This window comes from Balaenoptera ricei, chromosome 16 (assembly GCF_028023285.1).
Source record: "Balaenoptera ricei isolate mBalRic1 chromosome 16, mBalRic1.hap2, whole genome shotgun sequence".
NCBI classification, from domain to species: Eukaryota; Metazoa; Chordata; class Mammalia; order Artiodactyla; family Balaenopteridae; genus Balaenoptera; species Balaenoptera ricei.
In genome coordinates, this window is record NC_082654.1 from 108935440 (window position 1) to 108952953 (window position 17514).

General features: G+C 39.9%; 1 protein-coding gene across 8 annotated transcripts in view; it reads left to right on the top strand.

Annotated features, from left to right (window-relative positions):
- Positions 1-4707: 4707 nt before the first annotated feature.
- The window catches only part of NTPCR (nucleoside-triphosphatase, cancer-related), a 173098-nt gene continuing 160291 nt past the window's right edge, over positions 4708-17514 (top strand). For 7 of the 8 annotated variants that reach the window (XR_009498081.1, XR_009498077.1, XR_009498079.1 and 4 more), the window contains exons 1-2: positions 4708-7256; positions 7583-7635. Coding sequence is in view for 2 of the 8 variants with exons in the window: in XM_059900895.1 (XP_059756878.1) it covers positions 4746-7256; positions 7583-7630 (2559 nt within the window). In the remaining 6 variants the exon portion in view is untranslated. The remainder of the gene's footprint in view (positions 7257-7582; positions 7636-17514) is intronic. The other variant, XM_059900896.1, reaches the window with a different exon arrangement.

Below are 17514 nucleotides of genomic sequence, written 5' to 3' on the forward strand. Positions count from 1 at the left end.
CTGATCTACCCAACCGTGGAGCATCGTCCAGCAAGAAATCTCCAGCACGAAACTCCTCAAACCACTTCTGACACATTCGAGCAGTCACAGCACTTTCTCCATACACTGCACAAATCTTTTTTTGCATTTCAGTTGCGTTTTTACTTTTCTTGAAATAATAAAGCATAATGCACCGAAAATGTTCCTTTTTTTCTTCCATCTTCAATATTAAAATGGCTACACAAAAATTCACCAGTTTTGGTAAGTCTTTTTTTAAATGCACGCTGATGACAGCTGTCACATACAATCTAACAAAATTGTTTCTAATGAAGTTGAAGACAACTAAGTGCTACTAGAGCCATCTTACAGAAAAAAAACGAACGAACCTTTTGGCCCACCCAATATTTGAGGTTTCTCCATGTCTTTTCTTCTCGGTGTAATAGCTCATTTCTTTTTACCAGTGAATAATGTTCCATCATCTTGGCTGTACCACTGTTTGTTTATCCATTAACCTGCTGAAGGACACTTTGGTTGCTTGGTTGTCATTTTGGCAATTCTGAAAAAAATCTGCTATAAGCATCTATGTACAAGAGTTTGTGTGAATATAAGTTTTCAGTTCCTTTGGGTAAATACCAAAGAGCATGATAGCTGGATCTTAATAGTAAGAGTATGCTGAGATTTTTAAGATATTGACAAACTGTCTTTCGAAGTTGCTGTACCATGTTGCATTCCCACCAGCAAAGAATAAGGGTTCTTTTTGCTCCAAATCCTTGCTAAAATTTGTTGTTGTCAATGTTCTGGATTTTACTGATTCTAATAGATGTGCAGTGGCATCTCATCGTTGTTTTAATTTGCATTTCCCTGATGACATATGACCTGGAGCATCTTTTTATATGCTTATTTGCCATCTGTATCCCTTCTTTGGTGAGGTGTCTGTTCAGGTTTTTGGCCCATTTCTTATAGTTGGGTTGTTTGTTTTCTTACTGTTGCCTTTTAAGAGTTCTTTGTATATTTTGGATAACAGTTTTTGTATAAATATGACTTTTGCAAATATTTTCTCCCAGTCTGTGGCTTGTCTTTTCACTCTCTTGACAGTATCTTTCACAAAACAGAACTTTTTAATTTTAATAAAATCCAGCTTATCAATTCTTTCTTTCACAGATCTTGCCTTTGGTGTTGTATCTAAAAAGTCATCACTAAAACCCAGGATCATCTAGATTTTTTCTTATTATCTTCTAGGAGTTCTATAGTTCTGTGCTTTGCATTTAGGTCAGTAATCCATTTGGAATTAATTTTTGTCACGGGTGTAAAGCCTTTGTCTTAATTTTTTTCCTTTTCTTTTTTTGCATGTGGATGTAATGTGCATGCCTTTGTCAAAGATCAGTTAACAGTAGGTATGTGGATCCATTTCTGGGCTCTTTATCTTGTTCCACTGATCTGTTTGCCTATTCTTTCGCAAATACCATACTGTCTTGATTACTGTAGCTGTATTGTAAGTCTTGAAGTCCTGCAGTGTCAGTCCTCCAACTTTGTCCTTCAATATTGTGCTGTCTATTCTGGGTCTTTTACCTCTCCATATGAATTTTAGAATCAGTTAGTTGATATCTGCAAAATAACTTGCCAGGCTTTTGATTGTCATTGCATTAAATCTATAGATCAAGTTGGGAAGAAGTGACGTCTTGACAATATTGAATCTTCCTATCCACAAACATGGACTATCTCTCCATTTATTTAGTTTTTCTCGGATTTCCTTGGTTACGAGTTTTCTAGTTTTCCTCATACAGATCTTGTACATATTTTGTTAGATTTATACCTAAGTATTTCATTTTGGGGGCTAATGTAAAGATATTATGTTTTTAATTTCAAATTCCACTTGTTAATTGCTGCTACATAGAAAAGCTATTGACTTTTGTATATTAATCTGATATCCTGCAACCTTGCTATAGTTGTTGATTAATACTAAGAGTTTGTCAATTCTTCCAGATTTTCTACATAAGACAATCATGTCATCTGCAAAAACAATTTTATTCTTTCTTTCTCAATCTGTATACCTTTTACTTCCTTCTCTTTTCTAATTGTGTTATTGCTAGGACTTCCAGTTCGATGTTGAAAAGAAGTGGTGAAAGGGGATATCCTTGCCTGGTTCCTGATCTTAGTGAGAAAGCTTCTATTTTCTTACCATTAAGTCTGCTGTTAGCTGTAAGCTTTTTGTAGGTTCTGTTCTTTTAGATGGGGAAAAGGAAGCACTGGTGTAAAGAATTTTATATATATATATATATATACACACACACACAGACACACACACACAATTGGATATTACTCAGCCATGAAAAAGAATGAAATAATGCTGTTTGCAGCAACATGGATGGACTTAAAGATTATCATTTTAAGTGAAGACAGAGAAAGACAAATATCATATGACATCACTTATATACAGAATCTAAAAAAATGATACAAATCATTTACAAAACAGAAGTAACAGCCATAGAAAACAAACTTATGGTTACCAAAGGGATACAGGGTAAGGAGGATAAATTTGGAATTTGGGATTAACAGATACAGACTACTATATATAAAATAGATAAACAACAAGGACTTACTGTATAGCACAGGGAACTATGTTCAATATCTTGTAATAACCTATAATGGAAAAGAATCTGAAAGAGAATATGTATATATATGTACAACTGAATCACTGTGCTGTACACCTGAAACTAACACAACATTGTGAATCAACTACACTTCAGTTAAAAAAGTGTCTGCTATACGGCAAATAATAAATAAAATAACATTTATTTTAACAAGTATTTACTATGTGCCAGGCACTTTTCTAAGAATTTTGTGACTATCAATTCACTTAATACTTATATTTATGAAGTTGACACTATAGCTACCTCATTTTTTGGATGAGGAAACAATTCACAAACTGTTAAGAAACTAGTATGTGGTCACAGAGCCAGGATTTGAGCCAGGTAGTTTGCCTACAAAATTGAGGCTCTCATCCACTGCTCTGTGCTATTTTTCCATGTTTGGCCTATGAACATAGAAAATTTTTAATTGTCATAGTTAAACATTTACTCACTACATTTAACATTATTTACATTATTTACAGTTATAAAATCTTATTCATGTACTGTAATACCAGTGATGTAGAGTGTCTGGGCAGAGAAATTATTAGCCCTGTAGAAACCTTATATATTATAGAAGTAATGTCCTTATAGAGGAGGTACGTTGGTTTCCCTGTCCGCATACGAAGTGCTAATATTCCACATTATTAACCTTATTCAAAACACTTACTGCAGGATGTCTTCAATGAGGAATTTTACCTACTGTGTTTGTCTGGCACACATGGACTCAATACCTCATTGCTTTTTACTTGTAAACATGCTGTAATTTATTGCTCTATGTCATCCATCCATTAAGCATGTCACTTGATAAGTTTCCTCTGCAAGTAGATAGTAAGATTCTGAAGGCCAGGAGCAGTATCTTCTGCTTACATACTGCAATGAAAGCTCCCTCATGAGCTCACTCTAAAGCACCAAGCCCTTCCAGTTGTGTATTTGTTTTTGAGCTTCACAGTGTTGTTTTTGCGTTCAATGTAATATAATTTAACTATAAATTATAAAGCTGCCTAAAGTAGAACATATTCACATAATGTCCCCCGGGGCATCTCAAACTCTACATATCCCCAAAACCCAAAGCAACTTTGAAAAATCCAATCTGTGCCTCCTCAATGTTTTCTCCCACAGAAGCAGAAAATTTTCACCCATAACTTCTCAGGGTCACCAAGCTCTAAACTCTGCTATCACAAATACCTCTTATATCTGTCACTTCTTTTTCAACTCCACTGACCCTAAACACGTTCAGGCCACAGTTCTCTCTCCTTAGACCCCTGCAACAGCCTCCCAAAAAGACTGCTCTGAATTCAATTTCTTATTGGCAGAATCCTCCTTTGTATCTGTACTGCTACATTTCCGAACATAGATGTAATAACATTTAGTCACTCAAAACAACTTATACAGAATAAAGTCCAAATTCCTTGCTATGGCATTCAAGGCCACTTATCAACCTTGGTTTCAACCTAGCTAGCTTATTGAGGGTAGAAGTATGTCTCCTTGAAAATCTGGGATAGGGCTGTAAGATCTCCTCCACCCCCGTGTTTATGTAAATACATTAGTTTTGTTGAATGGGAATCATTGACATCACTCTCCTACACGGTGATGGCTCGGTTGGAAATGTGGCCACACTCACTGTGCGTGTCCCAGAGCCACCACACTCAGACAGAGCTCCCAAGCCGCTCCAGAGCCATGTCCTCATCTTTTGAGTAGACCAGCAGCAGAGAAGGCCGGCTGCGGGCAGTTATCTGGCTTTCTTTAGCCTGGAGATTGGAAAGGGAGCCCTGATTTACTTTTAATATTCCTCTGATAGATCTGAACTGACTCCAAACTTGCAGGGAACCTGCAGTGATAAAACGTGACCCAAACCAAAGAATAAGCCTGTTTTTTTTTCTTTTTCCATTCGTAGCCTCACTATTATCATAAGCACTGTGTTAACACCAATCTGGAAAGCAAAGACATAACAGTGAGCAGCGAAAATTCCCACGGCTGCCACAGCTCAGACGTGCCCGGCGGGGGTGGGGGGGTGGGGGTGGGGAGGCGCCCTAGCAAGTCTCGCGAGAGAACAAGACAAGCGCCAGGTTCTCCCTGTTTCTCGCGAGAACCATGGACTTCCAGCCTCCGGCTCACAGCGTCCCCGGGGCAACAGCGATGGCGGCCGCGCTGTCCGAGCGGCTTTTCTCGCTGGAGCTGCTCGTAGACTGGGTGCGCCTTGAAGCCGGGCTGCCGCCGCCGCCCGTGGTCGCGGCGGAGGAGCAGGAGGAGGAGGAGGAGGCGTCGCCGCCGCGGTCCTCGCGCGGCCTGTGCCCCGCCGTGGCCTTCCGCCTGCTGGACTTCCCCACGCTGCTGGTTTACCCTCCCGGCGGCCCCGCCGCCCCCGCCCCGGAACTTCGGCCGGGCCTGGTCAGCTTCGGTCGCGGCAAGTCCTGTCTCTTCCGCCTGCATCCCGCCACCCTGCACCGCCTGCTCCTTCGGACTCCGCTTTACACCTTGCTGCTGCAGCTGCCCCCCGGGCGCCCGACCCCTGCCCCGCAGCTCCTGGGGGCCTGCAGCATCTCTCTGGCCGCCGCGGCCCACAAGGTCCTGGGGCCCGCCGCCTCCGGCTGCTCCCAGGGTCATCGGGGAAGTTTCCCTCTGCAAAACCAAGCGGGGGAGCGGATTGGGCACATTGCCCTGCGCTACCGCCTGACTGACCTGGGAAGCAGCTTGCTGGGCCATCTGGAGAGGCCAGTCGCTTCCACAGGAGGTGGAGTGGAGGTCAGTCCCCAAACCTTGCAGGAAAACCAGCAGCTGCGGCAGCCAGACTCAGAGCCAAGCCCAAGAGATGCTGATAAGCCTCTGGTGGATGTAAAAATCTCAACGGCAGGGAAGGATTTGAAGGAGGGAGTCTTCCACAGCAAGGCCAACTCTGATTACACGGCTTCTCTGGAGAATGGCAAAACCAACTGCGTTATTTGTTCAAAGGGTAGCAGTGAGAGGAGTGTCAGCCCCCAAAATCAGGAAGTCACAGAGTTAGACATTGAAACCAACATAATTTGCCCTCCTCCTCTGTATTACACTCATGTGACCCAAGAAAAGACACCTCCTAAACAGGGTGAAATCACTATTGAGCCTCAAATGAACGCACGTGAGGAATTGGATGGTACTTTTCCGGAAGAAAAACTTGTAAATCCCCCAACACATACTAATCTTCCAGAACATACAAATTTTGCAACACGTGAGAGGCCTCCAGTGCTTACACATCCTGCACATATTCAGGATGTAGGAGCAAGCAACCAAACTATTTACCATCCTCAAACTGAACAAAATAGGATCAATACTGTAAGGCAGCTGCCTTTGTTAAGTGCTTTGTTGGTTGAGTTGTCCTTGTTATACAACCAACCCATGGCAAGCCCTACTCATATACATCCTCATTTAGCCCGGTTATATAGAACTGAGGACGAGAAGTCACCAGAATCTTCTGCCAAATCCACATGTAAATCTGAATCTAAGGATAAGCTTTCTCTGGGGGAAAATGAAAAGTCAGTGAGTCTTCAGTATAAAAAGAACCAAACTGAAAATCATAAGAAAGGTAAATATTTTGAAAAGAAAGGTGGTGTCCCCCCCAAAAGAGTTCCAAGGGGGAAGCTACTTTATGGCTTAACAAACACACTTAAGCTACGTTTAAAGCAAACAAATCCTGATATGTTGATAGTACACGAAAAGAGAGAACAGTATAGAAAAATGCAAGCACAAATGTTAGGTGCAAAACTCAGAATTCCATCATCCAAAGTTAAGATACTAAGTTTTGCAGAACAACCTCAGAAGCCACATCAACTGCCTAAAGATAAGTTTTTAGACTCAGATGCATCTTTTGCTGAAAATAGCAATACCTCAAAGCAAATTAGTGTAGTTTTTGATGACCCCAGCACAACTAAAGAAACTAAACTGAAATGTGCAACTGAAAAGACAGTTGATGATTTATTGGAAGAAATTGTGAGTCCTGCACATTCCATTGTCTCAGAAAGGTTTATTCATACAAATATTTTGGGTGGAAGAGTGGAAGTGAAAGTCCAAAGTCCAGGTGATTTCCAACGGGTCGCAGTAGGTGACAGAATTGTAGAAGATAAAGAAATAGATGATAAACAGGTCAAAATCACTTCTAATGACATTCTTACTGCTGATATGAATGAAAATAATCCAAGTACAAGTAGTTGCTCTGAAAGCATCTCAGAACTAAAGTATACAGATGACTTCACCAGTCCTTGCTGTTCTGAAGACACCAGCAGAATTTTACAAGCTCGTGATAGCAGTCCGGGGACAGAAAATCCAAAACATAGTCAACAGACAAGTGAGTCCAGTGAAACAAGGTTGTCCATAAGGAAAAATAGCAGTGAAAAGAGTTCTCTTCTTAGCCCACCTTTTTCAGCTGGATCCCCAGTACTCTCATATAAAAGATTTCATATTTCAAAGGCTCAAGATAAAAGTTTGGAGGAAGTGTCTACTATCTCTAGCAGTGATTTCTCTTCATCACACTGGACTGAGGAAAAAGAAAACCAGAGAGACCAAAATAGTATGCATAATTCTAAAGTTCTAAAGAGGCATCAAGACATCCCTACTAAACGTAAAACAAGAACAGGTTGCAAGTCCTCAGAAAAAAGCCAGTCACCTTGGACATCTCAAGTGAGTTCTTATCTGCCTTCTAATTTGTCAGAACTAGAACTTAATTTCCTGGATAGCAGTACATTAGATCACTTCGAAGAAGACGATGATGACCTTGGTTCACTAAACATTTCCAAGCAATGCAAAGATATTTGCCAATTAGTAATAAATAAACTTCCAGGATATACAGTGTGAAAATATGTGCTTTTACATAACATTTAGTTTGTTTTATAACCTGTGTGTAAGTGAAACAATTTTTAATAGCTGTACATTATTTTTAGTACATAAATTTATGTATATAATTTTTCAGAATGTAAGTGTTTGTCATTCCTTTGGTGTTTAAATAGGATTCTACCATTAAATCTGACAAGATTGATCATGGGATCACCTTATAACCCAGGTAAGATTTCAGTTGTTTAATCTTCTAAGAATAAAAGTATCTTCCTAAACTGTCTCTATTAAAGTATCCTAAAGCTGACTTCATGCACACCATTGAAAAAGCTAGTTAATAAAGATAGCTTCAAATTTTAATGGCAATAAATTGTTTACCGAATATAGAAGACTTACTGTATGAAATGCAGAAAGATACAAAAGAATTTAGGATATAGCGCTAGCAGTTATAAGAGCTTACTGTTGTATATAGATAGGAATTCTTCAGGGAAATCTTCCTGGACACATACACATTCCATATCTCCAATAGGTGAAGTCCTTTTTATATGCTGTCATAGTGCTCTATATGCTTTTTTTTAAACCACAATTTGTGTGTGTGGTTACTTGGTTAATGTTTATCTTACGATAGGTTTAAGTTCTGTGGTGGAAGGGACTGTATCTGTTTTGCACACCAGTGTGGTCTTAGTATCTGGCACAGTCTCTGGCATGTGGCTGGGATTCAATAAAAGCATTTGTTGGACAAATAAATGATGGCCATGCATTGAAAATACCTAACGGGAGGGATTAGAATTGAGCAGTAAAAACAAGCAGAAACCCTAAAAATATCCTTATTGGAGACACGGTTATTTGACTGTAGTATTTTTGTTTTGCTGGAACACCCTTAGGTGTTCTCTGAAGTATTTGGAGAAGGGAACTAAAAAAGTGTCTTCCTATGCAGTTTCTTGTGTAGAAATTCAGTTTACTGTCATTTCAGCTTGTTCAAGTTATTTTTAATATAGGACAGTTTGTTTTTATGAAGTCTAGTGATCATTTCTTTATAATTTATTCCATTGATTTTATACTTAGACCTTATTTTGTGTTCAGATATTTACATATGTGTTCTTCTATGTAAATATTGTTATATTTTAATTTTTACCCTTAATTTTTTAATATAGCAAATATTTTTGGATGTATGAGGTGAGGCCCTAATTTTCCTTCCTTTATGAGTAATTAAATAATTATGTAGGTGTTATCTTTTGAATGATCATAAAAGTAGATAGAATTTCGATAGATGGTAAGAGATGAAGATGCTATATTTTGAGGAGCAATATGAATAAAGAATGATGATGAGAATGAGCCTGATGTATTCACGGGACTGTGAAAATATTAATCTTGATTAGAACGGTAGAGTCATACTACAGAGTGGTCGAAAGAAAATTTGTTGAGTAAGAAAAGTCCCAGATTGTAGGGAGCTTCAAATGTCAAGCATAATCATAGAAACAGTAGAGTATTTTAATTTATAAATGAGCGCCAGTAAGTAGTCATGACATTTTGAATATTTTAAATCACTGAAATAATTTCTTAGAGGTACAGAAATTATACCAGTGGAAGTTTTGAAATATGAAATATGTTTAATGGCTAATGGCTTATGGTCTTAATTTTTCGGTAAATATAAAGCATATAGTGTATCATCTCACAAAATTAAAATAATTTACTGGTGGGTGCTGTAGCTAGATAGTCAAATGACACCAATTTGGTCTGTAAATTGTCAGCAAGTTTTCATTATTATGGAGGAGACAAAATATAAGCAATATCAGAATCATGAGAGAAATAATTCTTTAAAAACTGTTTTATTTGATTGAGAGTAAGTCGTTGTCTATGATGAGAATAGGTGAGGGAAATGAATTCAGTGTGTTTAAGGTACAACAAAGACTAAAGAACTAATGTACTTTAAATTACAAATTGAGTAGTTGAATAAGCTTCTCTTTGACTTATTCCATGAATACTTATTTCTAGAATTGTGTTGGTGGTTTTTCTAGCTTAATTCTAGTGAAAATACCTGGTCCCGTGTATTTAGTACTTCCTCTTCGCGACCTATCTTCAAATTGTACTTCATGTTTTAATTCTAAAACCTGTAAACTTAGTTCTTTAAGAATACTGTAATAGATACTACTTCTGAAGCCTTATTTATCTCCTTAATGCCTTAAAATCATTGAAACATGAAATAGTATTTCAGGGTCATAAATAAAGGCGACTGTCATTTAGTTGTTGGTAAAACTAAGCTCCTGCAATCCAGCCTTTCTGAGCATCTTAGGTATCTAAACTGCTGTGGGCAGAGCTGAATTGGGGGTGAGCCACAGAAATAAGGGTAGGGCCTACCCTGCAGCTTAGGAGGCAGCTGTCAGTGATGACAAGTCCTTTGAACTGTTACTATAAGCAGATTTGAAGAGGCCTGTGCAGATGCATACATCCAATATGTTGTTTTTTTCTCCAGTTATGTGCATGCTATTGAGGACATCTTTAGATACAAAGAACAATGGTACTGAACCCTCAAGCCCTTGTGGCTTTCTGGTGAGAGCCACCGGTTCACATCTCGGTTTAATTTTTTTGCCTGTACAAGCAGTGCATTTATTATGGAAACTTAGAAACCAGACTTTTATTTGTTGCAAACATATAGGTCAAGACTATAAATTTTAAAAAGTTTTTAATTATCACATTGTATTGTTGGCAAGGCAAGGAAATTTCATAACAAAGCAACATCTAAATAAGATAAACATATTTATATTTGTCTATTAGATAAATAGTGTTTATATTTGCCTACTCATAAACTGTCCTTGGGCCTAGATACATAGCCATCCTTCAGTCTATTTGTGTTTTAATTTGGATTAAAGTATCTAGAGAGTTGTACAGAATGACAGTTTGTGAGCCAAGACTTGCTGGATTCTCCTCTTCTCATTTTTAACCTAAAACAATACCAGGATAGTTTACTTGGTTAAGGACCAAGGCATTTTTAATGTTTTTCTCCAGAGATCTAACTGTCATGCCAGGAAATACTAGACTTCAGGATGAACATTATTAGGTTGGAGTGCCAAGCCATAGTAGTAGAAATATCTCCTTATTTTCCAAATATTACTTATATCTCTGTTATACAAATAATATATATAAATTCTAGAAAAAAATAGAAAATTCAGATAAGAATTTTTTTTTGCTTTAAAATTGTGTATTAAGGGAAGGTTATGGTCCTTTCCTTTCAAAATCCCACTGAAATGAGAGAAGAGATGTAAAAATAAGAATGAACCCATAGTAGCCCCAGAGATCTGGAAGATACAAAGCAGATGGGATTAGGTTGGCCAAAAGTGGTCTAAAAATCTACTCTTCAACATCGCCCAGTGAGGTGCTGCTGGAGAGATGAGAAGATGGTGTTTTTTAACAGAGCCCGAGATAAACGTCAAATTCAGTCAGCAGGCCTTGGGAAGGAGTGGGTCATGGAACACGGGCGGTAGAAACTGAACCCTGGGCATGATGGAGAGGCTGGGCCTGGGCTAAAGGTTATCTACTAGAAAAGGTGCTGGGGCCACAGAGGAAAACGAATATTTTCGCCTTGGACAGCAAAACATGTTAACAGGGCCTTTCTCAATTTTATTGGAGAGACCACTAACCCTAGTGGCAAATTAAAGCGATACAACCCTGGTCTTTGGAGGCAGATGGATGGTGTTTGCGTCTTTGATCATGTGTTATATGATTTTCTGAGGTTATTTCTTCATTACAGGATTAGGTTGGGGATTGAATCAAATACCATTGATCTAGCATATATGACAGTGAATGTGCCTGGGAGTGTTGGTGTATTTAATAGTACAGAGAATGTACCACGGTATCTGTGTGCCGGCCCTAGGGGGATATATTTTCAATAAAACCTCAGTCAGGAAATCAACTCTTCCTTCCAAATGGTTAAAACAAACGTTCCATTTGACATTGTAACTGAGTGGGAGAACCCCTGGCAGCAGGAATCCTTGGAAAGGTTTGGGTTTTAATAAAGAATGTGTTTGTCCAGGAGCAGGCCAGGATGGGAGATTAGATAAGCTCCCAAGTCATGGTACAAGATAACAGCTGAAGGTCATAAGGTGAAAGAAAGCATGTGGAATGGAACAGGTCCATGAGTCAGTATATGAGTCACTTATTACAGGTTTAGAAACCTATACTTGCAAGCTTGACTATTTAGGATACTTTGTTTTATTCGTTTATTTTCTGTTTTCTTCTTGGTTTTAATATAGTTCTTTTTGAAGGATCTTATAGTTGCGCTGTGAGAGCAATTGGAAATGGATTTGGTTGTGACTCATTAACTGAGCTGAAATCCTAAAGGAGGAGCAGTAAACCCCCAGGGTCTACATAGTGAAAGACTGAGAAAAAAGACAATCCCTTTTCTACCCAGAGATTTCTCCTTCAGCTTTTATCTCATAGAAAACCTTGGAGGGTTTTGCTTTTTGTCTCATTAAGGGAAGCTGCTCAGTTACAGAGAGTTTCACACCCAACAACTGCCTGGAGGACTGTATTTCATAACTTGTGATTTTGGTGTCAATGCTGTGGAGAGAATTGGGGTGGAATTCTGGACTCAGAATGACATAAAAAAATAATGGATTGCTTTAGATGCGGAGGAACCTATTGTCAGAAGAGTTGGTCTGAAAATGATTGCTTGCATATCCAGAATTCTTAAGAGTATTTCCAAGTACTTTGGGACAGTATTTGTTAACCTGGGGGAAGAGATCTTTCTAATCATCTGGAAAAGTTCCAAGTGTGACTGCTGGCGTCTTGTCAGCAAAGTTCTCCGTATCCCTGACTCCCTCTGTAGTAGCCAGAAGCCAGATATTTAGGGAGGCACATTTTTTTATTTTCAGATGACACTGTCTTGCATCTAGTGCTCTAACTCAATTGTTTTTACTAAACCAAAGGTATGCTCTCCTGCATCAACAAAGAAATACCCATCTCTATGCTGAGAATATGATTATACTGAATCCCAGTGTGGTATTAAAAAGCAGCTGAAATTTTTAGACAGAAAAGAAAGCTTGAATTCATAGGAATTTGGAGCTAGAAGATACTTTGGAAATCATTTAGTTCAGCTCCTTCATTTTATAAATAAGGAATGTGGCCCCAAATAATGAAGTTTGCTACTCTCTTGCCCCCCTCTTTCCATTAAAAGGTACCACTTCATGTGTCAAACTGGGGTCAGAGCAAACCCGAACTGTGTGTCTGGCAGACTTTCTATAACATTCATATTGAAAACACTAACCAAAAAATGAACTGACTTAGAGATGTGGGAATTTATCCTCTGTGCCACAGGGAAGGCATCTGTGCTTGGGGTCAGACAGACCTGTTAGAGTCCTGGCTCCTCCGCTCACCTGTTAATCTTAGGCAAGTCTCTCTGGGGCTCAATTTTCACACCTATAAAATGGAGAAATCAATCATCATGGTGAAAGTGCAGCAATAGTGGCATCATCCAATATGACTTTCTTAATAATGTTCATTATCAATGCAGCATCAGTGCAGGTCAAGTCCAGGTAGGGGATGTGTACCAGAAGATGCTCTCCTGATGGTGAGACACAATAATAGCAGCACTTCTGACACATGGGTACCACCTGTGCTTGCCGGAAACCAGGTGACTGACACATGAGTCCTCCTAACTAAAGGACATCGTGAACCCACTGGCCTCCTGAATTTAACTGCTAATCTCCGTGTCAGTTCAGTGCTATACTTCCCTCTCCTTGATGAACTTTGCCATTGAAACCCCACCTTTTGGACTTCCCTGGTGGTGCAGTGGTTAAGAATCCGACTGCCAATGCAGGGGACATGGGTTCAAGCCCTGGTCTGGGAAGATCCCACATACTGCGGAGCTACTAAGCCCGTGTGCCCCAACTACTGAGCCTGTGCTCTAGAGCCCGTGAGCCACAACTACTGAGCCAGTGCACCTAGAGCCCGTGCTCCGCAACAAGAGAAGCCACTGCAGTGAGAAGCCTGCTCACCACCACAAAGAGTAGCCCCTGCTTGCCGCAACTAGAGAAAGCCCGCGCACAGCAATGAAGACCCAATCCAGCCATAAATAAATAAATACATAAATTTATTTAAAAAAAAGAAAAAGAAGCCCCACCTTCCATCCCATGCCCTATTGCCTGATCCTCAACTAGAAGTGAGGAACCGGATTACATTATAGAAAAGAAGATAGATTCTTGACAACTGTGAAGGCAGCAAAAGGTATGGCTCATCAGAAGTAGGGTAGGTCAGAGGAGCTGCCTCGTGAACTTCCACACTTTTAGACACGTACACGAATAGCCATGGGTTAGCCTTCCTGGTGGGCAACCTAAAGAATGATCCAGCTGTACTTGATGTCCCCCTAAAAAGGAGGGGCTCAGAAAAATGTTAGTAGGGCTGGTTTCATGGGAATGCCGCCTATGCAGTTGCATAAACCCTGCACTCAGAAGAGCCTCACACTGGGTTTAATGCCCTGCTATCGTCATCTTGAAATTCTTAATAATTTTCTCTTTGCGCTTGTGTTTTCGAGTGAAGTCTAATGAGACAGCAGTATATCCACATTAGCAGGGGAGATGTGTACCATGTGTGTGTCCACCCCTGTTGCTTCCCACCCCACTCATATATAGCTGTATGGCTTCCGTAGACAATTACCTTCTACTGAGAAGGGCACTGCACATGGTTTAAGGTTCTGTTATCACTGTCTTGAAATTCTTAACAATTTTATCTTTGTGTTGGGTAAACATAGAAATTCAAGTCTGATGGGACAATGGCGCATGTGCCAGAGTAAAGAGGCACAACATGTATATTTATCGCTTTGCTGCCCTGTTTGCATACAGTGTTCGTGGTACCCCAAAAGCACAAAATTCCATGGGACTCACTGCATGTGGGAGCTCAGTGAGACTTAACACAAATCAGGTGAGCGCATTCCATCTACAACTGGGCAGCCCCGAGAGGCAGGCTCTCTGTGTGAGCCAGAGCTGGGTCAAGCTCAGAAAGAAGGCAGTGCTGTTCCAAGAAGCATGAATGACCAAGGAACCCCATCATATCTTTTCTCACTCGTGTTACTTCCCTGTGTTAGCCAACCACTGATGTTGAAAATGATGACACAGAAGGGCAGAGAAAGATAGAGCAACCCAGAGTTCCTTGCCCTTCCAGCTCTTCCTTAGTCATCAGGAAGCCAGTGGTGGAGGGTGTTGGTAGGATGCGCAGGTATCAAGAAGTGAAATAGAACACTTGATTTAGTTTAGTTGGGGCAGCATTTCTACTGTCTGTGTGCACGTCAACATTACAAGATGCCAATTGTGTAATTCTGATGATTCCACATACAAGTAAATGTTCTATTCATATTTAAACCTGACGTTGCACAATATAAAGATGAACAGTAAAAATTATGTTAATTGTTTAAGATTTTAATTTTTCTTTACTTTGAAAGACATTAAACAGTGAGGCAGAATTCTAAAATGACCCCCCAGTGACCTATGCCCTTGTACAATCCCTCCCTTTGCATGTCGGCAGGACCTGTAGTTTGCTTCTAACTAATAGAATATGGTAGAGGTGAAAGAGTTTGGCACATGTAATTAAAGCCCCTAATCACACAGCGAGATCAACTCGGTGCTTTGTGTCCACCTAGAGGGGTGGGAAGGAGACACAAGAGGGAGGGGATATGGGGATGTATGTATACATATAGCTGATTCACTTTGTTATACAGCAGAAACTAACACACCATTGTAAAGCAATTATACTCCAATAAAGATGTAAAAAAATAATAAAAATAAAGACATGGAAAATTAAAAAAAGCCCTGATCAGTTAACTTTAAAGTAAATCAAAAATAAATAAATAACTAAATAAAATTTAAAAATAAAGTAAATCAAAGTGAGATTACCCTAGGTGGGCCGTACCTAATCAGGCAAACCCTTTAAAAGCGGTTAGAAGCAAAACGCTCTTTCTTCTGCTGGCCTTGAATTAACAAGCACCATGAGCCCTGCAGCTGAAAAAACAAGATACTTTGTGCCAACAACAGCATGAGCTTGAAAGAGCAGGACTCGAACCTCAGATGAGACCCCAGCCCTGGGCAACACCTAGACTGAAGCCTGTGAGACCCTGGGCAGAGGACGTAGCTATTCATGCCTGGACTCCTGACCCACAGATTCCACGGGGTAGTACACAGGTGTTGTTTGAAGTTGCTAAGTTTGGGGTAATTTGTCATGCAGCCATAGAAAAATTAATACAAATAGCCAATAAAAACACTGTGAAAAGTTGAGAGGGAGACCTTGGAAGAAAGGGAAAAGCTTTATATTTTAGGCACTCCCTGTTTTTTGAACAAGTCCTGCATTTTTACTTTTCACTGAGCCCCCCAGATTCTGCAGCTGGCCCTGGCTGTTACTCCAAGCTGGTAGAGGCACAGCCAATGGCCTACAGGCTTTCTACTTGACTCTGCAATGCACATAGGCTTTAGCACAGCCTTTCTGGACATGGCTGGTGTGTATCATACTTGAGAATACCGTGTGGAGGCTATATATTTCCTCTGTAGGATCTGAATATTATCTTTAAATTTTTAAATTTACAGTCTGAACTAAAATGCCTACATTTCACGCTAATGATAAATTTGGCTTCTGAAACTTTTATACGTAATTACTCATAGCAATTCTTTGGAGGTAGAACTAGTGTAGTTCTGCATACAATATTTTTAGTGCATAACAGAAATGATCGAATAATACATAACCATTTATGAACTGTTTCCTATTTATTCTTGTCAGTTAAAATAATTTCTATGGATTTTTTAAAGGACTGGCTCTCTCCATAATGTTTCTTTAGCACTAGTTGCAAACTTCTGCAGTCGTGCTATTTCCTCAATATGGTTCGTTTTGCAGATGATCTGGGGATATGTGTATGTAACCACTATGGCCCACAGCTCTAGTTTGGAAAACAAATATAATGATTCTCCTATTATATTCCAGTAGATTGTGCCAGCTCCACGTATTTATGTTAGCAGGAAATCCAGCATCAAACTTTTATGAACTCTGCCACCCCAAAGGACCAGGGTCCTGAGATGCTTACTTGGTCTTATTTAAGTGGCCTCTCCTGCTTACAAATGCCAGGCCAACCTGCTAACTAATTGACCTTGGTTTTCAGCTGCCATGGTTCCTACTGCGGTGACAAAGTGTGGCATCCGAAGACCAGATGCTTCCGTGGTCCTGATTCCACCATAGTTTGTGAGGGTGCAAGTTGCTTTGGTTTTTGCGCACCAGTTCGCATTCACAGAGTGGCTGGATCTGGAGTTGTCTTAAAGCCCTTCCCCCTGATGATCTAGACACTCTGTGCAGAGCAAGGGCCAGTAGGACAGGTTAAGAACCTTTTCTTGTTTGCTATGGGGTCTTCAGGGTCCTTTCCTGGCAGGGAACTTTGACTGAAACAATCCTAAAACATCAGAGTTCTAATTATTTCAAACATCTAAAGGGAAGGAGTCATGGGCTGGATCCTGTTCTTTGAAACCTACTGAACCCCGTGCAAATCTACTTCTTTTCTCTCAGTTTCCATCGAATCAAAAAACGGATCTGATTCTTAAGGCCTGTGGATGTATATACTTATGTTTACATAACAGAAACCTCTGTAGTGTTGTGAGAAGAGTCCAAGAGCTTTTCTGGAGAATGTTCTATGTCCCGTTACGGAAAAGCAATCGACAGCCCTGGCTTAAAATAATTAATAAATAAAACTCACTTTCCCTGTGCCAGGCACCTTCTACATGTGTATGTGTTGAGAATGTCTTATTGAGTTTTGTTTTCCTTCCTCATACCCAGCAAGGAACCTACTGCAGCCCCTTTCATAAAGTATATGTTTAATGGATGTTGGTGGAATTGAATAGAAACAGTCATTAAAACTTGCATCGATTCATAGTTTACAAATTAGGGTCTTGTATACTTTGTCTGCCTCACCACTTAGCTAAGAGCTCTGCCACCCGGAAATCTGGGGGCTGGGGCCCTGGGAATAGTGACCCATGAAACTAACTTACTTCGTCCCCTGTGATCCTAAGTAATAAATCAAGATCAAAATTTTTAGTTGATTCCTCCAACCAATTCATTTGGCTGATAATCCTTAGGTCCACCTTGG